The sequence below is a fragment of the Puntigrus tetrazona genome, chromosome 9 (genome assembly GCF_018831695.1).
Source record: "Puntigrus tetrazona isolate hp1 chromosome 9, ASM1883169v1, whole genome shotgun sequence".
NCBI classification, from domain to species: Eukaryota; Metazoa; Chordata; class Actinopteri; order Cypriniformes; family Cyprinidae; genus Puntigrus; species Puntigrus tetrazona.
In genome coordinates, this window is record NC_056707.1 from 16824279 (window position 1) to 16850341 (window position 26063).

General features: G+C 37.0%; 3 protein-coding genes across 7 annotated transcripts; all 3 read left to right on the forward strand.

Annotated features, from left to right (window-relative positions):
* The first annotated feature begins 555 nt into the window (after positions 1-555).
* Positions 556-4974, forward strand: gpa33b (glycoprotein A33 (transmembrane), paralog b). The gene is given in 9 exon segments (XM_043249672.1): positions 556-747; positions 1273-1329; positions 1332-1438; positions 1548-1761; positions 1862-1993; positions 1996-2028; positions 2117-2233; positions 2579-2705; positions 2813-4974. Coding segments are annotated over 9 exon segments (1410 nt in total). The 5' UTR covers positions 556-701; the 3' UTR covers positions 3390-4974.
* A 1180-nt stretch (positions 4975-6154) lies between these two features.
* Positions 6155-20924, forward strand: ildr2 (immunoglobulin-like domain containing receptor 2). 5 transcript variants are annotated; one of them, XM_043248620.1, is made up of 10 exons: positions 6155-6281; positions 9040-9369; positions 10630-10749; positions 14322-14378; positions 15590-15736; positions 15814-15987; positions 16850-16963; positions 17490-17691; positions 18119-18782; positions 20074-20924. In XM_043248620.1, the coding sequence occupies exons 1-10, from the start codon at positions 6236-6238 to the stop codon at positions 20107-20109; spliced, it is 1890 nt and encodes a 629-aa protein (XP_043104555.1). In that variant the 5' UTR covers positions 6155-6235; the 3' UTR covers positions 20110-20924. The 5 variants fall into 5 exon arrangements, with proteins under 5 accessions (XP_043104555.1, XP_043104556.1, XP_043104559.1 ...); XM_043248621.1 differs by having other exon boundaries at positions 17493-17691; XM_043248624.1 differs by lacking the exon at positions 16850-16963.
* A 688-nt stretch (positions 20925-21612) lies between these two features.
* Positions 21613-25963, forward strand: LOC122351521 (immunoglobulin-like domain-containing receptor 1). The gene is made up of 8 exons (XM_043248626.1): positions 21613-21893; positions 22289-22459; positions 22549-22698; positions 22928-23047; positions 23129-23275; positions 23777-23902; positions 23971-24848; positions 25261-25963. Exons 1-8 carry the CDS (start codon positions 21836-21838, stop codon positions 25297-25299), a joined length of 1689 nt encoding a protein of 562 aa, XP_043104561.1. The 5' UTR covers positions 21613-21835; the 3' UTR covers positions 25300-25963.
* The last annotated feature ends 100 nt before the right edge of the window (positions 25964-26063 follow it).

The following is a 26063-nucleotide window of genomic DNA, read 5'->3' on the forward strand; positions in this document are numbered from 1 at the left end:
AACATGCTGAAAGACCAAAATACCATCACTGTACTTCCTTACAGGTCACACTAACAATGATATTTCTACCATATTCTTTACTGAAATCTGACAGAGATTATCCGGAAACAATAAAAGTGCTTGAATGAAATAGCCTATAAGGAAAGAGTGAAAGCAAATCTGTTAACTAGCACAGTTGAGCAGTAAATAGAAACCAATCAGAATCGTTTTCGCGAGCGATGATGTCTGGTAAAGATGAATATCTTCACCTAATGGAAAATGACCTATTCACCGTGCCTGTAATTTCAATTATGTCTCCTGCACTACCATCTGCTGGTTTTGCGTGGAAATGCACCACAGCTGGAATACACATCGAGTTAGACCAACAACATTCAGATAAGGGAAATGCAGGGAGGTTCAAAACGGTAGAGTTTAATATGTCTCTTAATGTTAGCTATGTAAACATCACTTTTACCTTGAATGCCGGTTCATTTGACTCCTATCTGTACTAATGCCATGTATGCCATTTTGTTTCAACCCAACTTGTAAAACTTTGAGGAAGAGGATAAGAGTCCAAAGTGCAATAAAGGTGTGGTAGACACAGGTGCAGAAGCAAAACGGTTTAGTTAAGCACACAGGAAGCCGAGAGATAAGGATGTATTAAAAATCTCTAACCTAACTGAGAACCTTCATCTATTGCAGTGGGACTGAAAAACGACAAAATGACCAACTGGAAGCTTATTTTTTGCAGCCTATGTTTAATAACAGGTGAGGTGGTTGGTTTCCTGACATTAAAATGAGTGCAACAGTCAAGATCAAATCAATGACATTATGTTAGATTATGTTTTGTTGTGTCACAAAAGTGATTTGTTCTCTTTTTGCTTGCTCTATGTGTAATTTATATATATGTGTATGTGTGTGTGTGTGTGTGTAAGATATGTAAGTATTAATGTTCTTAGTTTTCACAAGGGCTACAAAATGGCGGATTTTTTCAGCTACTTCATGCAGATTTATGCAGTCTTAAATACTATAGTGTATTCATGTGAATTATCAAAACGTGTAAACAGGTTTACTGATAGCTTAACTAAAGCTGTGATTTGTTATGAGACCATTTTCAAATGTAGAAAGGAATTTTACAAAATATTTTCAGATCATTCCCTTTCTTTATTTTTTTTTATCTTAAATATTATTTCTATATTGTGTAACTTTTTTGAAATGTTTGTGAAATATTATTAGATCCTGCATTAATTTTTTATTTTTTTTTGCATTTTGAAAATAATATTCACCTCATAGTGATGTCAGCTGGTTTTGGTCTGGAAGTGAAGATGAGTCAAACCACCATGGAGGTCGCCAGGGTCGTGATGCCACCCTTGCATGTACTTTTAAACCTAAACAGCAAGAAAATGATCTTATCATTGTAACATGGGTTGGTGATGCTGATGAGACATCTGGGGAGAAGGTAAGCCAGGAAAAAAATGTCTAACCATGATTTGTGTTAAAACAATGTGCAATAATGAATAAATTGTCACAATGAAGCCATTAAATTGTTCTTTGTTTTGGCCTAATAGGTTGTTTTCGGTAATTATTACTCCTATGGTAAAGTAGACATTGGACCAGAGTACCAAGGCAAAGCCGTGATAGAAACTGACCTTGGTACAAAAACATCAAAACTGACACTAAAACAGGTCACTCTAAAAGAAAGCAGAACAATTCGATGTTTTGTTCAAATTCCTGGAGACATTGAAGGCAAAACATCTGACACTACTTTTCTTTTGGTTCAGGGTAAGATCTTTGGCACTTTGTCTCAAAAGAAAAGTATATACCTTCACATGGTGAGAAGAGTCCTTTCCTGAACGTTTTTTTTTTTTTTTTTTTTTAACAGTTGCACCGTCACAACCTGTTTGTAAGGTAGTAGGCACAGCAGAATACGGACACAATATTAGCCTGACCTGCGTCTCTGAAGAGGGCTCACCTACACCAGCATACAAATGGGAGAGATATGACGTCGTCAAAAATGTCCTCAAGCATTTCCTCTCAAAACCACCGAAAGTAAGTTCTGTTTGCCCTTCAATGGACTAGATTAATTACATATGTTGTCACTCTATGCTAAAATTTAAATATTTTTTTTGTGCAACAGAGGATGGAGTTCTGTCTCTGGTCAATGTGTCCATGGATACATCAGGTTTCTATATTTGCCTGTCAAGCAATAAGGTCGGATCAGCCAAATGTAACATGACACTGTCCGTAATGCCATGTGAGTATTTCCACATTTGCCTGCTCTGTGCTTTCTTTTTTTTAACGTCATAATTTGGGTCAGATTAATAGTTATCATGTACTGATAATAAAAGATCAGGATATTATACTTTAATGTCAACATGACAACTGACCTGATGTACTGGGTACTCTCTTATCAGTTTTTGTTCCTATAAAATTGTAAATATTATATATTTGGTGAGGTTCTAGGGTGGACCTTCATGCTTACCATTTGGGTTTACTGGTATTTTGATATGTGCAAGTACCTTAACAGCAGTAAAATGTTTAATGTGTGAAATATTGACCACTTGACTGATTTTGATTTCCATGTCTTTTTTCTTTACAGCCTCTATGAATCTTGCCACAATAGGTATTGTGGCTGGTTGTATTGCTGGAGTTGCAGTGCTCGTAATAGTCATCATCTGCTGCTGCCGCAAACGGAAGCAAAAGAAACAAAAAGACTATGAAATGGAGTAGGTCTCTATTTATGCTCTCAAAATAATAGATGAAGTGATTGTCAGTTTTTAGGTTACTAGGATGCGTTTTTTTAACTCACTTGTATGTTTGGTTTTTGCCTCAGGAGACCAGTGGTGGAATACCATGACAAACCACCTCTAGGAAATGCTGAGGACAGGAATACAGACGTCATGGCAATAAATGAAGAGAAAACTGACAAAGCTTCCCCTGATGACCTCAAAAATCACTATGACGACAGAGGTGGTCGTGATGATAACGGACATGGCTACGATGACCGCAGAGGAAGTCGTGATGACCTCAGAGATCACTACGACGATCGCAGAGGTAGTCGCGATGACCTCAGAGATCGTTACGATGAACGCAGAGGTAGTCGCGATGACCTCAGAGATCGCTACGACGATCGCAGGGGTAGTCGCGATGACCTCAGAGATCGTTACGACGAACGCAAAGGTAGTCGCGATGACCTCAGAGATCGCTACGACGATCGCAGAGGTAGTCGCGATGACCTCAGAGATCGTTACGATGAACGCAGAGGTAGTCGCGATGACTTCAGAGATCGTTACGATGAACGCAGGGGTAGTCGCGATGACCTCAGAGATCGTTACGATGAACGCAGAGGTAGTCGCGATGACCTCAGAGATCGCTACGACGATCGCAGAGGTAGTCACGATGACTTTTGAACAGTTCCCCTTGAGCTTACGTTGTGGGAAATAAGTTATGTTTTAAAGTATGAGTACAAATGAATGCACAAATAATAAAAAAAAAAAATGAAAGCAAAATGTCACAGAACACAGAAGACTGTGTTCAGATAAAAAAAACAACAACATTATTTAGCGATATTAACGATATAACCATTGAAAATGGTCACTAAGTAAATATAAAAAAAAATACTTGATTCTGATTGGTCAGTCGCCACATGCCAAGGTGTGTAAGGGATAATGTACATAATTAGCAGCACGGAGCAAAGCGGTTATTCTTTGATAACAACCTGCCGGATGTACATTATTCCGCTTTTTACACGGCTTCTTGCCACAAAAGTAAATAATGGCAAATAAATGTAAATGGCAATAAAATATATTAATTTAAAATAAAAAGTTTGTTAGTTATCATATGATCCATTACAATTTACAAAACAATCGTTGCAGCAGCTTTGCTGAATTAAAAAAATGTACTCCAAATACTGAATTTTAGTATTTTATTACCAAACGCAGTTTCCACGAAGAAAAATGTGAGCGAGGAAATAGCGCCAACTGCAGGCAGTTACCCGGATGAGCCTGTGTTATTAGTTTTACCTTTTGTTTTAGCAAACCTTGGCTGACGTGGCTGACCAATCAAAATCGAATATTCCACAAAGCCATGTAATAATCCCAGAATAATAACCGTTAAACTAATAACAAGTCTGAATTTAAGTCTAATTCCAATTTATTTAATAACTATGAATTAAGTAATGCTTTTATCTTGTAATCAAGAATTTTAATGTCACAATTTCAGTGTTTTTCTTTTTCAGACTTGTTTATCTCATAATTATGTTATAATTTCGATTTTTTTTTAAGGCTAGATTTTTTTACATGCCAGAAATGGGCCTCCATAGTTTTCTGTTTGGCAGCAATATAGAAATACAGAAAACTGTGATACACAACTAAAGCAACGAGTTGAAAGAAAACCTTGAGCCTTCACTCAAAACTTTTATATTTACATTGATCACGGGTTGTGACGGTTTTTACTTTCAACCCTGTAATCCTATACTACTATAATGCATTGATGTGAAATATATATAGATCATATATGTAGATCATGCATGTAGATCGTGTTTTAACCATTTTGAATATGATTGGGACAAAGTAGGCTAGTCAGTGATAGAGTTGGCTTTACAGACACAAAAACATCTTGTGTCGTGCATAGAGCGATAACCTGGCGATATGAATATGAATATGTACATGTGTGTGTGATCTAGATAGAGTATGTGTGTGTGTATATAGGTACATATGTATGTATGTAGTCTAAATGTGTGTGTGTATGTATGTGTAAACATATGTATACGTGTGTGTGTATGTTTGCTCGGTTTACTGAATGCAATTTCAGTTATGCATGTAATTATTTACAGGTAAAAGAATATTATATCACAATGCATCGTTTGATAATGCACTACTTTGAGAAAAATGCAGTTCCAAAATGTTGTACTTCTGGTGAAACCTATCTGCATTCAAGTGATGATAAAACATGAACACATAAAGATAGAATAAAATGTATTTGTTTTGTTTGAAAGCAGAGGCTTGGTTCTTTATTTTGATATATAATATAATATACAATTTTCCATCTATTTAGATTATAGTAAATTTAATGTGATTCATATGCATCAGAGAGTAAATGAAACAAGTAAGTTTTATGTAAAACTTTACAACTACTTCAATGGACTGGAGTAATTGTATATGTTGTCACTCTGCTATAGGTTAAACATTATTTTGTGCAACAGAGGATGGAGTTCTGTCTCTGATCAATTATGTGTTTTGATGAGGTTCAGTGGAGGGTTTGCTCGCATTTTGATGTGCAAGTATCTTAACATTAGTAAAATGTATAATGTCTGAAATATTGACCACTGAAGAAACTTTACTCATTTTGATTTCCATCTATTTATGTTTTTATACCCTCTATGAACCTACAGTAAGTGTGGCTGGTTGTATTGCTGGAGTTGCAGTGCTCAAGTAAGTCATCATCTGCTGCTGCAAACAGAAATAAACCAAAAGAAATTGAGTTTTTAAAAAGTACTCTTACGTCTGTTATCTAAAGTAATTGACATTTCTATTTGAACTGCTCTACTGAATCATGAATGGATGGATGCATTCTTATATAGGCAGGGCTTCACGTGTAAATGCACACAAATGTAAACTGCCCTCTTAAAGTCATTTTTATACAGTTAGTTGAAATTAATAGATGTTACACATCTTGTTAGTCTAATTAAGTGATTCGACCTAGCCTTCTTAATTATTTATTAGCCTTATTATTATTATTATTATTATTATTATTATTATTATTATTATTATTATTATTATTATTATTATTATCATTATTTATCAGCCAGTAAAGTTGTTTAAAACAACAACAACAAATACATAACAAACACATAATGTTTTCAATTTACACTTTAAGTCACCTTAACGTATCTTTTTTCTTTATGTTTAATGCAAGATATTGCTGCATTTGTCTGACAGACGTATCCACTTGTGAAAAAAATGGGAGACCGTTTCAGTGGCTGTTATATGAAGTAGTTTCTCTACTGAAGTCATTTCTTTGACATCCGTTTCATTGAATACAAAAACATGCACTCGGTATTTTTTTTCAGTTCAGCAACAACCGTTTAGCATCTTTGAATGCAAGTTTTTAGTATTTAATTTTCGCAGTAGCTCCCCTTTAATAAAGTGGTACGGTCCTTCTGAGCAGCGCAACAGACAGAGATGATCTTAAGCGAATAACAGTCCTGGAGAAGATGGATTACATACCTGCAAACTAGACCGCACTAAACTGGATCATGGTTTTGTTACACGGATTTTGGATTCTATTCATGCTATTATCACGTGAGTTGATCTGGTTTCTATTTGACCGCGATATAGAAATACAGAAAACTGGGGCGCACAACTAAAGCAACAGGTTGAGAGCTTAGAAAACCTTGAGCCCGGCTTTATTTTTAGATTGATCACGGGTCCTTGTGACGGTTTATACTATTATCCATTTCCATTTACACCTGACAATACATTTACAATTTAAAATTTGCATTTATTCACTTTTTTAAGAAATCATATAAAACTTTCTTTTACACGTTTTATTGTGAAATGAGTCCGTTACTTTCAAACGTACAAGCTTAACTAGTTAACCTAAACTAAAATAAACTTCTGAAAAAACATACTTCTGAAATATATATATATATATATATATATATATATATATATATATATATATATATATATATATATATATATATATATATAAATATAAATATAAAAAATATATATATATATTTTATATATTTTATATATATATATATATATATATATATATATATATATATATATATATATATATATATATATATATTCGACATAATATTAATTGCTATTATTGATTTTATTAAAAATATGTGCATATGTGTAAAGTATAAAATGGATTTCATAACTCAAGATTTTACTAGCCTTTAATTATATGGCATAGACAAACATTTGAAACTATTTATCATCCCAAAGTTGTTATTGTGGGAGAGAATTGTGGGAAGTGCTGCTGGAATGTGTGTCAGGGAGTGCAGCTGCAGTTCTTGAAGGGTGGATGCAGCAGAAACAATACAATATATGACGATTTTTTTTATGTACGTCAGTGACCAACTTTGTGAACTAAAACTACACTCTATAAAAACCCTCCCAGAAGAGAGAATGTGCATACATTTTTTAGGTTAAACGTTTTTGAGCTACTATTCCTTGATAAACTGATATGTCTCCCTGTAATAGTTAGCATCAGCAATTCATTAACACATATAATCAAGCAATGTTTTCTGGCAGTAACGGCTTGGTTTAAATCTCTTTAACCTAATTGGGTGTTCATGGATGACTGAGTCAATGAGTGTGTCTTATTGGTGGGACCTCAACATCCCCCTCCTGCACTGAGTTTTAGTGTGTGGGGGTTCACTATAATGGCAAACAAAGAGTCAAACAGGCAACAGAGAGGACAAAAGGAGGACCCCTGAACGGAGCATTAATGAATGTATTCCAGAATTCTCGCCTTAATTCCCCTCAGCAACACGATCACTCTTAAGTACAGTTGGAAAATGCTCAGGAAGTTACTCCATTTCCTCCAAGGCAACAATGACAAAGTGAAAATCTCATCCAGACATCTGCGGTGACTGGTTGTTGTATATTTTCATGTAGTGTGCTCCACCCTTTGACAGGAATTACAGTATCTCAGTGTTTGTGGGAGAGACCTCCTCCTTACTTGATCTTTTGTAAGAGTTTTCTCAAAATATTTCAGTTTCACCACCCCACCCAAATCAAACAGTCAGAGCCAGTGACGTCTCTCTGAAAAATGATAGCCCCCACTTCTCTGCGCCCCCTGCATAGCATGGAATTTAACTTTCTTCACACTTCTTTCTTTCTTTCTCTGTCTCTTTTTTCACACCAGCAGATCATCCTCTCAGGCGCTTCTCTGATTTTGTCCAGCGTTCTGTTTCATAATCTCCCACACACGGCTGGACAGACACACTCTTTCATGCTTAGAAACACACACACACACGCGCAAATGCTGACTGACTGGATCCAGATGTTTTTAGGCATTTGTTTTCAGGTCATCTCACCTTGTAATCTCTAGCTGATAAAGTGAATTCCCTTTGGAATGGTGTGACTAAGCATTCTTGAAAAAGAGGCACTAAGCATTTTTTTTTTTGATCCACTGGTTGGTTAGGCCTAGACTGAGAAAGGGCTTTTGGTAATGATCACATGCCTGTCTCTCACACTGAAACATAGCATTAAACTCAAACACCATAATACTAATCATGAACAGGTCAGTAGTCATTACAGTTGCTGCTGAAAGCTCACTGTATCTTGGAATTTGCATCACTCTCTTTGCTCACGGGTGTGTTTACTTAATATGGTGAATTTTTACATAAATTGCTAAATGATATTTAATTAAAAAATAATTCCAATGACCAATTCTAATCCACAGCGTGAGAATAAGCCAAGTAAATAATTTGAATGAATGAAGTTTTACACAAATTGTAATGTTGACTTTATTTTTTATCAAGCTCAACCTTGTTACCCAAGTTATCACAAAACAAATACAAGTTTATCAGTAACTGAAAACTAACATTTGCATCGTTCTGACATAGGGTTTTTCTGTACCCTTTATATTTATTTGATGAAAAATAACACAAAACAGGGTTCTGTACACTATTTAAATGTCTTAATTCTAGCCCAACATTTCTATAGAAGCAATAGTGAATTTGCATTATAGCTTTTGCACATGCTTCCTGTCTGGTGCTCTACATAAGAACACTACATACGCTAGTGATCATACCCTTGCCAACCTTATAAATAGTTACAGAAATAAACTAGCCATTATACATTAAACAACTGAGGATCACAGACTTTTCAAGCACAACAACAAACGTACCTTGTTACTAGATGCATGGCAGATGAAAACAATATTCATATCCTTCAACTGGATTATTAAAGTGTGCATATTGTACTCTTTTCCATGAAATCTGCAGTCTAGCCCTGACTTTCTTGTGTAGAGTATTCATAAAGTAATTACTGTCATAAAGTAATGTTTTTTTTCTTTCTCTTTTTGGCACAGTGCAAAGCTGTAATGGTGTACAGGTGATTGTGAAAGATGAGAAGAGGTTCGCAATGCTGTTCTCCTCCATCGTTCTTCCGTGTCATTACACCACCCACTCCTCTCAGACCGCCGTGGTGCAGTGGTGGTACAAGTCCTACTGTACAGACCGTACTCGGGATTCCTTCACGTTTCCCGAGTCCCTGGGAGTGCACGTATCTGACCTGGGAGCCTCGTCTCATGTGGACTGCTCTGACAGCAGCCGCACTGTCCGAATAGTGGCCTCAGCGCAAGGATCTTCCATGACCTTAGCAGAGCACTACAAAGGAAGAGACATCTCCATCATTAACAGTAATGAGTTTCTGTTGTCTTATAAGTGTGTGGGGTTTTTTCAACAGTTTAGCTCGATTGGAGGTGAGGATGAATGAAATATAATGCGGAATATTGAATTTGATCATAACACTATAAGCCTTTCTGTGTTTGTGGATAAATATGTCACAAAGAATGACACATTGGTCTGCTGAAAATCCAGCTTAAGGATCACAAGGGGGATATCCATGGTCATTTATTAACTAGTCAGTTCAACACAGGATATAATTTATGAAGCATCAATACTGTCCAAAATATAGATCAAATATGGGTCTAATCTGCAATTGACACAGTGATATATGTTTACTGTAATTGCACAGAAAAAGATGAGCAAAGTGGGAAAAAAAGCTAACCCTATATATTGTATATATTTTACATATTTGGTGTGTATAATCTACAGTACCATTTGGAACTTGGATATGGGTAATTGTGCAAAGCAAGGCTGCATTTATTTGATCACAAAATGTAGTATATTTCAAATATATATGGTTACTCTGTTAGTGCACCTGTGTAAACTTGAGGGGAACTAATTCATATAGCCACAATGGGATTCAGCCGGTTTAAAGTCATTGCAAAATTACATCAGTTCTAAAAAAAATAAAAGTCTGGCGTAGTTTGTTTGCAGATGCTACTTATTTGATAATACTTATTTAATTCTTATTTAACAACACAATGACATTCATAAAATGACATTTAACTCTGGCTTAATGGTCCAAATACTTCTTGAGGCCACTGTGTAATAAAATCATCTTGTTATGTTATTCAATTTTGAGACCGCTCTACTCTCAAGTCTGCAATCTTGTGAGTAATCCATCTCCCCCTTAGGAAACCCAGCCGATTGTGCTGTGTTTTCCTGTTCCTTAAATAGGGCTGTTTTTTTTCTAGGTCGCACAATGGTCAGGGGGCTGGACCTCATAAAGGTTTCACAAAACACCCCCATGGCTTTCCTTATCAAACGCAAACACCCTCTCCTCTGACTTTTGCATCAAAGCTCTTCCTCCTCCAGTCACCTCTCTAACAACGGCTATGACTGTTCTGACAAAATAGTACGGAAGGATAATAAGTATGAATGGCGTGTTGTTCCTACTGATTAAAAAAAAGACGTCAATGCACAATTCTCAAATTTAAGCCAACAGTAATCTACACTTGTGTCTGATTAGGCAGATTATTGGTCAGAGGGGCTGTCAATCAAACTCAGTGAAACAGCTTTGGTTATCAGCAAATATTTTCTGGCTTTTTCAGAAGCAGATCTGCGCATTGGACAGCTGCAGTGGGGTGACACCGGTGTGTACTTCTGTAAAGTGATCATTTCTGATGACCTGGAAGGGAAAAATGAAGACCAGGTGGAGCTGCTGGTGCAGGGTGAGTCCCTTGAGATAAAATGTTTTTTTAAAAACTGAATCTACACTGCAAAAAAGTCTGCTGTCTAAATGATATGGTTTTTAGAACAGTTTTAATAGCTTGAAAAGGGGCCAGTGAATGCTGTGCTTTAGGGACTCAGTATTTGTGATTATTTACAGAGTTAGCAGAATGTTTACTTTTGTGTGTACATGCTTGGGTATTGTGTCTAAATGATTGTTAATGCCAACCCCTGCCTAAATTCCTGAGTGCACTTACAAGCGCTGCCATGACGACAACCAAACAGCGCTCGCCTCTCGACAGGGCTCAGATCCTTAATAAGAGACGCTATTGTTCATTTGTGCTCCGGCTGATCAGGACAACCTCACATATTTTGTACGTCCTGGGCAGGAACACTGTGGAGAGAAACAATTTGTTTAATGTTGCGGGACTGACCCTAACAGCACAAGTTATTTCTGTGTCAGCTGGACAAAGCAAAGTCAGACGCCTCATGCCAGACAAAAAGTAAATAACTGACTGTTATCGACGTGAGCAATGTAAGCCACTTCTTAAGCCGTTTCCATGGGAACGAAGGGGGTTTCAGGGGCCGGGGGATGCCAGGGCCTTCAGAGCAGTCCTGTGCGGTGAAGAGAAAAAACACTGAGAGGGTTAGCGCCGACAAAGGAGGATCAACGAGAGTGTTATGTAGACGCTAAGAAGGGGAGGAAGGCACCGCTGCCTTCTGAGTAATCAAGATTTAATTGGTTTATGAAGTGGAGAGTTTAATCTGGAGTATCGGTGGTTAAAAGTTTGACTTTGTACCAGACACTCCCTATTTCATCAAACATGCTGTGTAGTTGTGTTTTACTTGCAGTTTAGCTCTTGATCTTGACACTATTATTTCCCCGGATTAGGGATTGCACTGTAAACACAAACAGTATTTAACAGCAATTTCTTGCATTACTATATTCAGAATTCCTTGAAATCAATATATTAATATTTAATAAAATTTTACTGTAAAATCAAAACATCAACAAAAACCTTAAGTCTTTGAAGACTTTTTAGCAAGTTGTTGTCTTTTCAAGCAAGTGGCCAATAAACTGTGGAAAAAGTAGGTTATCATTCTAAAGTTAAATGAACTGAACATAAGTTTTTATTTTTAATTGTAACTTTCAATTCACTCTGATGATACATTGACGTCTAATAAGGTCTAATTTCTTTTTCATGCTTCGTCTGTTGCTTGGTGAGCGGGTAACTACCAAAATGGCAGATTGCATTATACCAGCAACAAGTACTTGTGTACATACTACACTGTAATTACAACAGTAACACAAATTTGTTTTTTTGTCTACACTGAAAGCCATTGGAGTTGAGTGTTGATTTGGACCTCATCAACTATTTTATGGCTAAAAACAGTTCTTCAAAATAGCCTATTTTGTATTGCGCAGATAAAAATTAATGGAAACAAAAATGAAAATTCTGTCATTAATTACTCACCTTCATGTTGTTCTAACCCCGTAAGACCTTCATTCATCTTTGGAACACAATTTAAGATATTTTTGATGAAATCTGAGAACTTTCTGACCCTGCATAGACAGTGATGCTACTTCTACATTCAAGGCCCAAAAAGGTATTAAGGAAATTGATAAAATAGTCACATGTAACATCAGTGGATTAACCTTTATTTTATGAAGCTACTAGAATATGTTTTATGCATGGTTGCAGTGATTTTGCCAAGTAAGACATAATCCAGCATCAACATTACTGTCCAAAAATATAGATTTATCCCAATCCTTACCCCTAAACTTAACCCTACTCAAAATGTATTTGTACAATCAGTGGGAAATTATTAACAAGAGTGTAGAACCTAACCTGATCATAAACCTAAAACTGACATTTCCTGAAAAATTATCACTCAAAACTGATTGGTTGATTGAAATTGACAATTCATTTTCATTGTTGGGTGAGCTGTTCCTTTAAGTGTGATAAAGACTTGCAGTCTACACTACATAGCGTGCCTTCTAAATATCTGTGCCTGTCTCACTCTTCACAGCTCTAACACTCTTCGTGAGGTCCCCTTTACTCTCAGGTTACGGTTCGTTTAATCACTGTAACAGAGGAGTAGAGGAGTTGGATATTATTCCTCTTCCTGTCTGCCAGCTCAGCACTTCCTGTCACTCAGGGATAAATCTGCTCTGACAGTGGGCAGTTATGTTTATGGCACCCTTTCATTCAGTTTAACGACTTGTGGCATTTTGTGAAGACCTGTAAAATGAATGTGTTTGGAAAATCACAAAGAAATGGAAGTAGTGACAGATCCTTTATTCAGTTCATTTCTAAATGTCAAAATTACACATATGTGTATCACACACATGAAACATGTAGGACGTCTTTTCATTTCATGCTGTCTTCTACACACTTGTTGCTTTAGGAATTGTATATAGTCAAAAAAATGGGTTTTAGACTACACACTGAGGCCAGTTGAAGTGGTGAGAATGTTCTTGATTTTTGGCAGTATGCCAGTAATTGAAATAAACTCAAAGTACACTCAGTGTAAAATAGACAGTACATCTATAGCCACTCCTTCATTTCTCTCCAAAGGTAATTGGACAGTGCTCTAGGACACCTTTTAATTTCAAACAATGCCAGTACTGTCTCCATGGTGATGACGTACCCTTCCCCCCCTTTCAGGATGGTTAATGAGGCTGTGTGATTAATTAGTTTCCCATATTCCTCCTCTGTGTCTCTGCTGAAGCCCCCTCTACCTCATCTCTTTCTCACTTTCTCCGTTCATGCACAGTGAACCTGATCTGTGCTTGGGACAAATATAAATACTGAACCAGTGCACACATACAGTATACATTAGCATAAGCCCTGGGAACCAGCAACATGTCATCTTGTTATTACTGTCAGTTGCTGAGCTTTTTTATCTTAATCAGTTTTCATTGCTTTATATTTATAAATATATTCATCCAGTATAATTCTATAATTTAAAAATATATAAATGGTACATACACTATATATATATGTGTACCACAACTTCACAGAAGAACAGCAAGTTTCTCATCCAGAGACATGTTTGACCCTTCACCCTTTTCTTGGTATCTGTCAGGGATACACACACACACCTAAGCACACTATCAATCAAATGTTTGGACACACATACATGCATTCTTTATTTGTAATATTTTGACACTAATATAATAGTAAAGACATCACAACCATGAAGTAACAAAACTGAAAGAATGGGATTTCTGTAGTGACCAAAATTGTTATTCACTCAAGCCTTCAAAACTAATTTCAAGTATCACAAGAAACATAAATTCAGTGACGTGGATCCAGAGCCTGTATATATGTTTGCATACTTTGTTTGTACTTTTGCATTTGATTTAGTTTCAGAACCGACAATCATACTCAGAAATCAAAATCACAAATCAAGCTATCAACTTACTCTTAATTAATCCACAGCCACTAACAGAGTAACTTTTTTTCATAATAACACACAAGCATTTAAGCATTTACCCACGACCCTAAACTTTGAACTTTCATCTGCTGCCCACTGCTGCTGTTTATGTCTGATCTTCTCCCTTCTCCAGGTAGGACAGGTGTGCTGGATGACATCCTGCCTGAGTTTGATTTGGAGATTATGCCAGGTACGCCTGCCATACCTCTCTCCCCCCTGTCCTTTTGAGTGGGTGCTCTCACACAGGTCCTTTCCAGTTCACTTGCTTCATTTCCTGCTACAATCAGCAAACTCCAAAATACTCCAATCTGATCTGTTCCTTTCTGAACCCCCTTCCCCCAGGAAATTACGGGACATATCAATGATTGATTAACTTTAAGTAACTAATCACACGATTATTACCTTTTGCAGTTACATTTACATGTCGTCGTCTGCTGAAGCTTTCTCATTTGGAATGCTAGCAGTTTTTTTTTTTTTTTTTTCTTTTTAAGACACTTGTGTTAAAGACAGCTTCACTAATTATAATGGGTCACGCATCTAGCTTGCAAGGTAGACACGCTGTCACACACTCATTCACTGTGTAGGTCTTTACGCCACCAAATTAAGGAAATATGAGGTTTTCAACTATATCTGATGGCAAAAAAACAAGGTAAAAAAAAGTAACAGATTTTCGGATCTCAGTGTCGCTTCTTTCAATCTTGTTGGCGATGTGCCAGTGTTTCCTGCATTGTGTGGGAAATAAAGTCATATTTCAACCATGTTTACAGTCCAAATTGAACATGCTAAAACAGTATACCACAAAATAATAGCAAAAAGTGCAGTTACATTGAGCTGCAGTGTGATCCATTTAGACTGATTCACCAACAAATGACTCTAATGAAGTGGTTCATTGTAGTGAATCAAAAACAAACGGCACAATTCACAGACAAATGACATTGAGCTGGTCTTATTTTATATGGAAGTGTATATACAAATATAAAAATATATAGGCAATATCTATGTGTATATGTAAGAAATCTGATTTTTTTTTTTTAAAACCCAGTCCTGCTATTATGTTTTGAATTCAAAAACAAACATGTCAACTACTACAAAAGTAATTTGGTTATGTCCTGTTCATTTCCCATTCGGCCATAAGGCATATCATTTTGAACATTCTTGAGTTGAATAAGAGGTTTGCAATGTATACTGTTGGAATTTTAACACCACACCCAGAGGAAATTCATCATTAGGCCCTTAGAGAGTCCAGATAAGAAGTGCATCATTTAAGCTCTCCCTTGTGGTTGGTCACGATCAGAGACTTCATATCCTGTGGGCAAAAAGATTTTAGAACAGCACTTCCTTCAGAATCTGTTTTTGCCACGGAAACCATGTTTCCTGATGAGTCTTTTTTGTCTTCTTTAGAGTGGGTATTTGTGGGAGTTGTCGTCCTTGGTAGTGTGCTCTTCCTGTTGTTGGTTGGGATCTGCTGGTGTCAGTGTTGCCCTCACTCCTGTTGTTGTTATGTACGCTGCTGCTGCTGTCCTGATACATGTTGCTGTCCAAAACACTGTGAGTACATAAACACACATACATCCACACATTGCCTGTATTCACAACTGTATTCACAAAATCATTTTCCTTCAAAGTATATGAAGCAGGGAAGATGGCAAAGAGCGGCCAAACTCCTCAGATTGCCATGTATCAACCTTACTACGTTCCTGGTGTTCCTGTGGTTCCCGTGGTCCCTCCAGCTGCATCATCCATCATTGAACCCAAGTTGACTGTAGTGGCTCCTTCAGTAGAAAACAATATAGCTGGAGGTAAGTAACAATACAAGAGCACATAAAAATGAAATGCTACAAATATTTTAATACCTTTGCTTGTTCTTTGAAGTCTGTCTACTGAGTCTGCATTTGCACTTAGCATCATCTTAACTCAAAGCAAACTCAACTAACATCAAATTCAGCTGCATTGTAACTTTAATCTCAGGCTGTCCAGAGTAATATGTTTAAAGGAATTGTGGTCAGAGGACGGGAGAGTGTTTGTTGTTTTTTAGTATGTGATTTATTGTAGGGAATAGAATGTCAGCTGAAGTTTTAAAGATAGTAGTTGTGTTGGTTTCACAATGTTTGTATCAACAAGTACCATTAATATTTTCTGATATGTTCCTTAAACAGGAAATATTCAAATATTCCTGTTTATTCATAAGGAAATAAATGAACAGGTTTTTTTTTTTTTTTTAACTAGAATAAGCTATTAGTACATCTGGTCTTTAAATGTCTATTTATTTGTACAATTTAAAAACTTAAGTTGCTGTTTTGACATTTAAGGTTGTTTTTTTAACAAAGCTGTTTATTGGCTAATTTATTTATTCATATTTTGATTAATTTTCTGTATTCTTATTTATCTAAGTAGCACTCCATAGTTATGTTGACTAATCTGGATTGCAGGTGGTATGTGAATAAGACAGGGTTTTGTGTTATGGCAGGCTAAGTTTAGTGAATTTCTCCCAGAATGCAAAAACTGCCTAAATCCAATGCATGTTCATGCTTCTGTAAAGGCTTAACTAAGTACTGTGTGAGCGTTACATGCATGTGTATTAACCGTAATTGATGTGCTATGTGTGTGGTACAGTAACATGGACACAATAGAAACACACAGGTCATGTGTGTATGCCCACAGTGCGCAGTGGCTATCGTCTCCAGGCCAGTCAGGGTCAGGACGCTATGAAGGTTGTGTACTACGTAGAGAGGGACCTGGCGCAGTTCCACCCTACCAAGGGGGGCAGTCATCCATGTAAGCCTGTATGCAGTCAGCATGTTTCTGTACACCGAATTTGTCTGTATAAAAAAGAAAGGCAAGCTGAGTTAGTGACAGGCTAGCAATGGTCAGACGACACTCCTGATGGCATGCCTAATTCATTTCATTTCATCATCAGTACCAGCAGTGTCCTATCAGAGGGCAATGATTATTTCCAATCCAAGCACTTTTCAGATATTTCATTCTCAAATAATAAATCTCGGTCATCATTTCCCCTCATGTCGTTCCAAACCTGTGTTTTCTGTGGAGCACAAAAGATGGTATCTGGAAGAATGTTTTTGTCCATAAATTGAAAGTCACATTGATGACAGATTTTTATCTTTAGATAAATTATCCCTTTAAAATACATCTGTAATTGTGCATGTCAGACTATTCATAATATTCTAACAAACTTCAGAATTTCTCACAAAGACCATTTTTTGCTGCATAATTCTGACAATGACAACTGATTTGTTACCGCAATAACAATCAAATCCAGCCTATAATGATGTCATTGTGTTAGCAGCTGGCAGCCTATCAGAACTGAGCTCTCTGCATGATGGTGACATAGACTTCAGGCAGACCTATCGGCAGGTCCAGAGGAAGGCACTACCACCCATCAGTGACCACATGGATGAGCCGCATATCCGAACTGCATCAATCGGTCACGGGCTTCGCCCCTCACATTATCAGAGCAATCACTCTCTGGATGAGCATGACAACAGGTACAATTCAAGTGTGCGTGTACACGATGTGATCATTTAGGACAGGGCCGGAGACAAGAGAGAAACGTTTATTGGGTTAAAAAACATTGCTACATTTTTATTATAATAAAACCATTTTAAACTTTTAAACCCATTATTTTTGTGTTTTGAGTATTTTCAGCATGTTTTTGTGTTTGGTTGTTTTGTGTATTTGCAGTGTGTTTATGTATTTGGTTGTGTTGCAAGTATTTGAAGCTCATGTGTCGTCAAACGGATGAAGAAGTTTATTTCGCTGGTTTGCATGTGTCGTCTTGAATCACTGAACACTGTTCCCTCTCTGCAAACATATATAACAAAAAACAGTTATTTTAAAAGTGCGTGTATATATATGCATGTTTTTATCAAAGTATATTTGTGCGCACTAATAATATCACGACTGTTTGTGCAGATGGAACTGTCGCTCTGAGCACCTGCCTCGCAAAGCCTTTGATGCTAGGGGGCGCACAGGATCGCTAGATGAGCTGGAAGAGTTTGCAATGTCATACGGCCCACACAGTCGTCGGAGGGGTGACTTCCGCGATCCTCAGCGAGACTTTGAAATGGGTCGAAGGTCGCGGGACCATCCCATGTTTTACCGAGACGGGCCACGGTATTCTCGAGGTGATGATGACCATGGCGACTGGCGACGTCGAGGCTCGCCACCTTCCCCGCCAAAAAGGCGCAACACTGCCGACAGTGAGCGTTACCTCGCTCGCCAGAGGTCTTACGACGATACATACCTGAACACACTGCTGGAGCGCAAGGCTAGGGGCCACGGAGAGCGAGGTGGGAGGGTTGATGATGACAGTGACACACCCTCCAAAGGCAGTTCCAAGAAGAGCAGTGACTGTTACAACAGCAGGTCACCTAGCAACCGTCCCGAGGAGGATGATCCTTTACCTCCGTACTCTGAGAGAGAGGCGGAGCGGTTTAGAACTGAAGAGCATGTAGGGAGGGAACGGTACAGGACTGTTGATCCTGCCATGCGGCCTTTTTCGTACACACGTGCGGCCCACGGGCTGTCCCATACTTTACAGGAGCACAGGGAGGACAGGGACAAATCCAGGAAACTGGTGAGTTACTTATAATCATCTGCCCGGGTTTCTGTACATTGAAGGGTGGACCAAATTACCCTTAACCCTAAAAAGAAAAGACAGTTGAGATTCCATTGATATGAAATGTCTCAAATGATAAAGAGCTGTAATAAGTGTTTTGTCCTTGAAATCAAGCTGCATCTTGTCCAAAAAAAACCCCCAGCTCACCTATGTATTATGCATTCATATTTATATAGTAATCAAGTACCTGTGGCCTTTTGGGTTAATAAGGTTAAATGCAGTTTTTCCACATCTCTCAGTCCTATATTCTGTGATAGATGTGGCATATGGGTCAAAAATTAATTTTAAAATAATTTTTTTTTATTACATCTTTAGTATTTAAGGAGCTCCTAGACTGACTGGTAAAATGATGACGTTTATTTTGAACTTACCTGTTTTTAAATGTTTTATATGTTAGATGAAACTTTCCTTCTCAGTCTTACCGTTCAAATGTTTGGTGTCAGTACAATAAAAAAATATTAAGCAAATTTACATTACAGTTGCTAAAGATTTCTATTTCAAATAAATGCTGTTCTTTCTAACTCTCAATTTTTCAAAGCAAAAAATGATTAATAAATATTAATCAGCAAAACTATGTCAACACTATAGACTTGAGTAATAGTTCCTTGAATTAATCTTTACTATCACTGTAATTAAATGCATTTTAAAATATATAGAAAAAAAAAAATTATTATTTCCCAATATTACTGTTTTTACTGTGTTTTTATTAAATAAAATGCAGTCTTGGTTAGCATAACAACTGACTCCAAACTTTTAAACGGCAGAGTGTATATTAATATATATATATATATATATATATATATATATATATATATATATATATATATATATATATATATATATATATATAAAACTCAGAAAGTTTTGACATTTTCTCTCAAAATTATAATTTTACATCTCACATTGTGTCAGTTTTTTAACTCTATATTTTATTTTACACTTCTTACATGTTGTTTGATTTCCAAAGAGGGACTTTGAATTGTTTTTAACTGTACATTATGTTTTGTTTTTTTTTGTATGCTGAAATGTAAATCATATTCTTTACAAGAATGTATGTAAATGCAAGTCCGCTTGATTTCTCAGGCAGGTTTTATGTGTTTTTGTTCTGTTTTTCTGATTGTATGATAAAAGGAATCACTAACTCTAATGGGCTAACAGTGCAGCATTAAACTGGCACACTAACAACGCATCTGCAAACGCATCATGCTAATGGGTGTCTAATGTGTGGCTCTTGGTGTTTTTTTAACAGACCACTCATCTAAGCAGAGACTCACTAATTGTGTGACGTCATCAGACTGAGCTGACATCACACTAATAACATCATCCAGCTGAAGAGAAATGCCCCAGACACTGTCAGAAAGACACTTTTTTTTTTTGCAGGATTAAACAGACATGAAGAGCTTGGGAACTTTTGCTGGTCAAGGGCAAGAACGCAGTGTGTTTGTTTGTTTTTATTTTCTGTATTGATAATGTCAAAAAAAAAAAGAAGTTCTTAATTAGTCCTCTACCGCTGCACTAAAAATAAGGACTTAGAAAGGACTTTAAATGATATTCAAGTGCTTTAAACATTCCTTGATATTGTGTACATCTTCAGTACTGTAATGGGACGCTGTCTCTGATATTTCAATATTGCCTTTGCCTTTGTTTGCACTGTACTGTACATTTGTATCAGTGTTAATCAGTTGGCTCTCCAGTGAAGCATGAACAACTGTGCTTTTGATAATGTGCCATTTATTTGCATTTCACGGTTTTAAAATAATGACTTTGATATGAACACTTGCTGTCTGTTTTATTTTTCTTTCCCGACACCCTTAGTGTTTTTATGATATAAGAAAACAAATAGGCTACAGTAAGACTTTTTTTGTTTATTTGTTAGCAATACAGAATTTTTGCCGCGCAGGAAACTGGACAGGATACAGAAAAGGAAACGATGATTCTTTCCAGGATGAGATTACAATACCAGGAAACGATCTGATACGAGACCTCACAGGTGTTAAACTCTGTGTTTAGATCTCTGCATCTGTCGCTTTTTTCGTATTGTGCCAAAGTTTATATTTTAAATGTATTATTTGCGACTAATAAAACATACTTTCCCGCCAACAGGATGTTTTCACATTCTGTATACTAAAAGCAAGCAAAAAGAAATCATAGCAACTCGCCACATCAATATTATGTGTGATGGAAGTTTGCAATAGTTTGAAAATACACAATAAAATAGTTAATATAGAAAAATAGAATATTAATTTACTCACCGTTTTGGGGAAAATAGCATGGTTGTGAGAAAAAGCCACAGTTTTCATTTTCCGTTAACCAGTCTTGTTTAATAGTTTTCACATCTAGTCAGGTTTGTCTGTTGATCAGTTTTAGGTGGGTTTTAGCATTTTTTTTTATGTCAGACGTTCATTTATGAAAAGTAAATAAAATAAAATAAAGAAAAACCCCGTTGAGAATGCTTATACACATTAAGCCTGCGAGGTACGCCCCCTGGTGGGTAAATGTTAAAAAAAACTACAAATATATTTCACCAGCAAATAAAGCCCTCTGGTGGTTAAATAGCCCTCTGTGCAAAATATATTTCTTTTTTTTTGTCGAAGGAAGTAAACAACGCAATGATCCATTCACTTTGGGCGATGATACATATCTACAACAACAAAAACGTGGAAATAATTTAATTTTAAACAATAATCAATGAAAAACGTAAAAAATCAAGTAGCGTGACCTCATTCTGGTGTTGTGCACCTGTTGGTGGGTGGAGTCTGTGGCGTCATCGAGGAATGGGGGAGGGGAATCAGACTTCCAAAGAGCAAAGGTGTGTTTACACTGACTCGAGAGAGAGTAGGTAAATAAGAAAATATCTGGATATATGTGCGTCGCCTGTTTTACGACGACATGATGGCCAGCATACATCGTCTGTATTCGCTTGAGTCGCAAATATAAGATTTGTTTCTAGTGTTTGGGAAAAATACAGTAACGTTTAAGTAAAAAAAAAAGCTTCCGTGTAACCGAGAAACATGAAAAAAACACTGAAGCTGGAGCTGCTTGCGCTCGTGCTCTGCGTGTTTCCAACAGGTAAGTCGGCATTGAAAATAAATGTCAGTGTGTAAACTGGAATATTATAGGGGTGTTTCATTTTGTGTCATATCACTTTTGACGAATTAAAAGCCTTTCTGGTCATTCTAAAAGTTCAGTGGCTAGGTGAATCAGCAGGTGGAAACATACACCATAGTCAGATAATCCCGATCACGTGATTTACAAGCTTCATGCCAGCCAGAAATGTGAATATTTGTTTTACTGAGACTTGATTTTGTTTGTATGCGTAAGAATGGAACAGGAATAAACGTATTCATTTATTATAAAAGTTATAAAAATTATAAAATAGTAAAATCCTTAAAGACGAAGTAAATAAAGGCGTGGTTAAGGTGTGGAACCCAGATGTTAACTGATCCCTTTCCTTCTATTCTCAGCGCTGTTGTCTATCCAGGTTACCGTTCCTCAAACAGAGAGACACACAATGTTGTTTGCTTCTGTCATTCTGCGATGTGACTATTCCACTACTGCGAGCTTACAAGATGTGCTGGTCACATGGCGATACAAGTCCTTCTGTTTGGATCCAGTGCTGGACTATTACTCAACTGGTGAGTAGTGCTGGTATAGATTTTTTTTTGTCTGAATAGATGACATGTGGAGATTGATGTGGCCATGTACATTTTGTTTCTTTCTTCAGCATATCAAGCGGCTCTGGGTCTGAAGCAAGACCCAGCCAACGATTGTCCAGACAGTCAGCGCACTGTCCGCATAGTGATTCAGAAAAGAGGCCTCAATGAAGCTGTTCTGGGGCCAGAATATCGAGATCGCAAGATATACATACAAAACAGTGAGTCTGGACATGTAGGAGTAATTAAAGTAAATTTAAAGTAATTGCAGTACACTCTCTCTCTCTCTCTCTCTATATATATAATGTATATGTGTATATATATATATATATGTATGTATGTGTGTGAATGATCTCTGTACACAGTATATACATATGTGTACGTACAGTTTATTTTGCTTGATCAGGGTTTCACTAACAAATTTTTTGTGTGTGCATATGTTTTTCACAGATGCTGACCTGGTTATGAATGAGGTGATGTGGTGGGACAACGGCATGTATTTCTGCTCCGTCGATGCAGCGGGTGATGTTGTGGGAGACTCCGATAAAGAAATCAGGCTCATCGTGTATCGTAAGTTTCAAGACTTGTGTTAAAACCAAAAAAAAAACCGTTAAAGATGCTAATGCTAGTCAAACCCTGTCTTTCTCTCAGACTGGCTGACCGTGCTGCTCATCGCCCTCGGAGGTCTGCTCCTCATCATACTGATTTGTATCTGCTGCTGTCAGTGCTGTCCTCAGAACTGCTGCTGCTATGTCCGTTGTCCCTGCTGTCCTCGCACTTGCTGCTGCCCAGAAGAAGGTATCCACGTGCATTGACTCTTTATCACTTTAGTAACTCTGTCTGTGAATCTATAACACCAGATAATGTTGCAAATAATTTTAACAATATTTAAAGTGTTCTACTTCTGGAAATAAATGTTTACTGATTACAAAATCACATTCTGCATAACAATTGATTAATTTGTCAATAATAATTTGTGTGTGTGTTTTTTATATATATATATATATATATATATATATATATATATATATATATATATATATATATATATATATATATATATATATATATATATGAATGATTTATTATAATAGTTAGCATTAATTATAATTAATTTGAATTTGTAAAGCTATTTAACTGTGAAAACTAATCCGTGAACTATGGCAATACTACATAATGTGCTACAAAATACAAAAAAAAATTTCATAATAATTTGTTGCCTTCTAATGCTAGGTAACTTTCTTTTTTTGTAAATAAAATGTAGTGAAATATTTCCTTCTTGTTAATTTTTCTATTTAGCTGTGATGCGCCACAAGATGATGCGTGATGCTCAAAAAGCCATGGTACCGTGGCTCCATGGCCAGCCCATCTATGCCCCCATTGCCTCAAAGGCATCTTCTCAAGCAAACCCTTTACTATATTCAGGTCAGTATAACTTCCTCTAGTAATCTGATACTTCAGATCAGCAATGACTCATTATTTGTCCTCCACAGGGTCTTTTTCTGAACCTTCATCCAAACACAACCTTCCCATGGCTCCGATGGTCATTCCTCCCCCTCAACCTGTCCTGCCATTCATCCCTCCCCAAGGATACCATGCCAATGGCAGCATAAATGGAAATGTACATGGTAATAACCAAGTGTTAGATTTTCTGGAGACCCAAGTAAGAGGGATGGATATGGCTGCCCCAATGCTCCAGCCTCAACCTCACTACACAGCAGTCCCGTTCCAAAGCCTTCCTCATCAATTTGTGGCCCCACAACCACAATATGCAACTCCACCACCTCAAGCCATACCCCAAGCTATGCCTTTATCGGCCAGGCCACCCAGCATGCTCTCAGCCCTGGATGAGATGGGTGTCCAAGGTGTGGAGCGCAGGGTCATCCAGCTGCCTCCCATCGTGGGCCGAGCGAAACAGAGCTCTCGGCGGAACAATGATGGTGGAAGACAACGGCTATCTAATCATTCCAGCGGTAGCTCAAACCGCAATGGTCATCATCGAGATGATTCTTGGAGGGAGCCATCATCTTCACGGAGAGGGATGCAGTTGCAGCGTAGCTACAGCGACGAGTCGGACTGGGACGACAGGCGTGGAGGTCGAGGTTCTTCGGGACGCAGGGGAGTTTCGGGTTCGGATAGGGCTCGTCCACGTATTCGCAGTAAAGGGGAGCTTCTGGAGGAGCTGGAGCGCGCAACGAACCGCAGAGACAGGAATAACTCACCTTCTCCACGTAGAGGCTCCTGGAGTTCAGACGAGGAGGACAGTTATAGAAAGGGGAAGCGATCTCAAGGGAGATTGCCTGAGAAACCACCAGCTTATTCTACCATTGAGATTTTGCCTGGCCACAGCAGGAGGAGTGACCGCTTTTCTGTAAGAATGTAGATCACTATGAGGCTGTGATTATATATTGTGGTCCCGAAAAGGGCACATTTAAAGAAAATCTTTAATCCAAAAATGAAAATCCTGTCATCATTCATCTAACTTCCAATTCCAAACCTGTATGATTTTCTTTCAAATTTGATTACATGAAAGTATGTTGATGAAATATCAACCTGTTTGACTTTTATTGTATGCACAAAAACATATTCTTCAAAATATCATCCATAGAAGTCATACATGGTTGGAATGAAATAAGGGTGAATAATAACAAAACTACAGAGCATTTTTAGTATTTTAAGTCACTTTTGATAAAAGTGTCTTCTTAAAAATTAATGAATGATTGGTATGGTTTGTCTCATCATAATTGTTTTTTTTTTTTTTGTTTCTTTGTTGTTTTTTATAGGATAAAACCTCTCGCAGTAGCACGAGTGTTGTGATCTGAGTCCCTGTCTTGTCCTACAATTTTAACCTGATCCTTCATTACTCGCCATCTACAAGTAAATGGCTTCTGGACTACAATCACTGGGAGTAATTGTGTGCTTTAGCACAATAATTAAGCAGTGACTGTAGATGGCCTTCAGTAAACCCCTGGAAGACAGTAAATGCACTGTACATCTTTTTTATATTTTTATTTTTGCTTAAAACTGTTTTTTGATGTTTATTATGTGAAAGCATTTTTTTACTGCCAGTGTAACTTTTTTTTACTGACACTGTACTTTAATTATTAACCACGGCAAGGTTTTTGGTATTTGATCAGTACAATTTCTAGATGACGCTACCATTAATGGCACTTCAGCTGAAGGTTGTACATAAAATAGCCTCTTTGGTTCATCTAGGTTCTCTGTTTACTTTTAGTTAATATTTGTTTGGAGTAGTTGTAGTTGATTTAGTTGTTTTCTTTGTCTTGTCATGCTGTTGTTATCCATAGACAATCCTTGGGATTATTTAGATTTGACTATGGACTAATTATATATATATATTGCATTGCAAAAGAAGAACTCATTAGTATCATTAGTTTTCAAAAGAATAAAAAAGATTTTGTTGTATTTCTCATGTGGTGAGAATTTATGTAAACTCTGCCTGCAATAAAGTAACATTTTACATTCTTTTAGACTAGACATACTTATATTTTCCAACATGTTTCATTATTTAATGCAGAAACGTGTACTTTTTATCTGTCGATTGCATAATTATATAATTTATTTT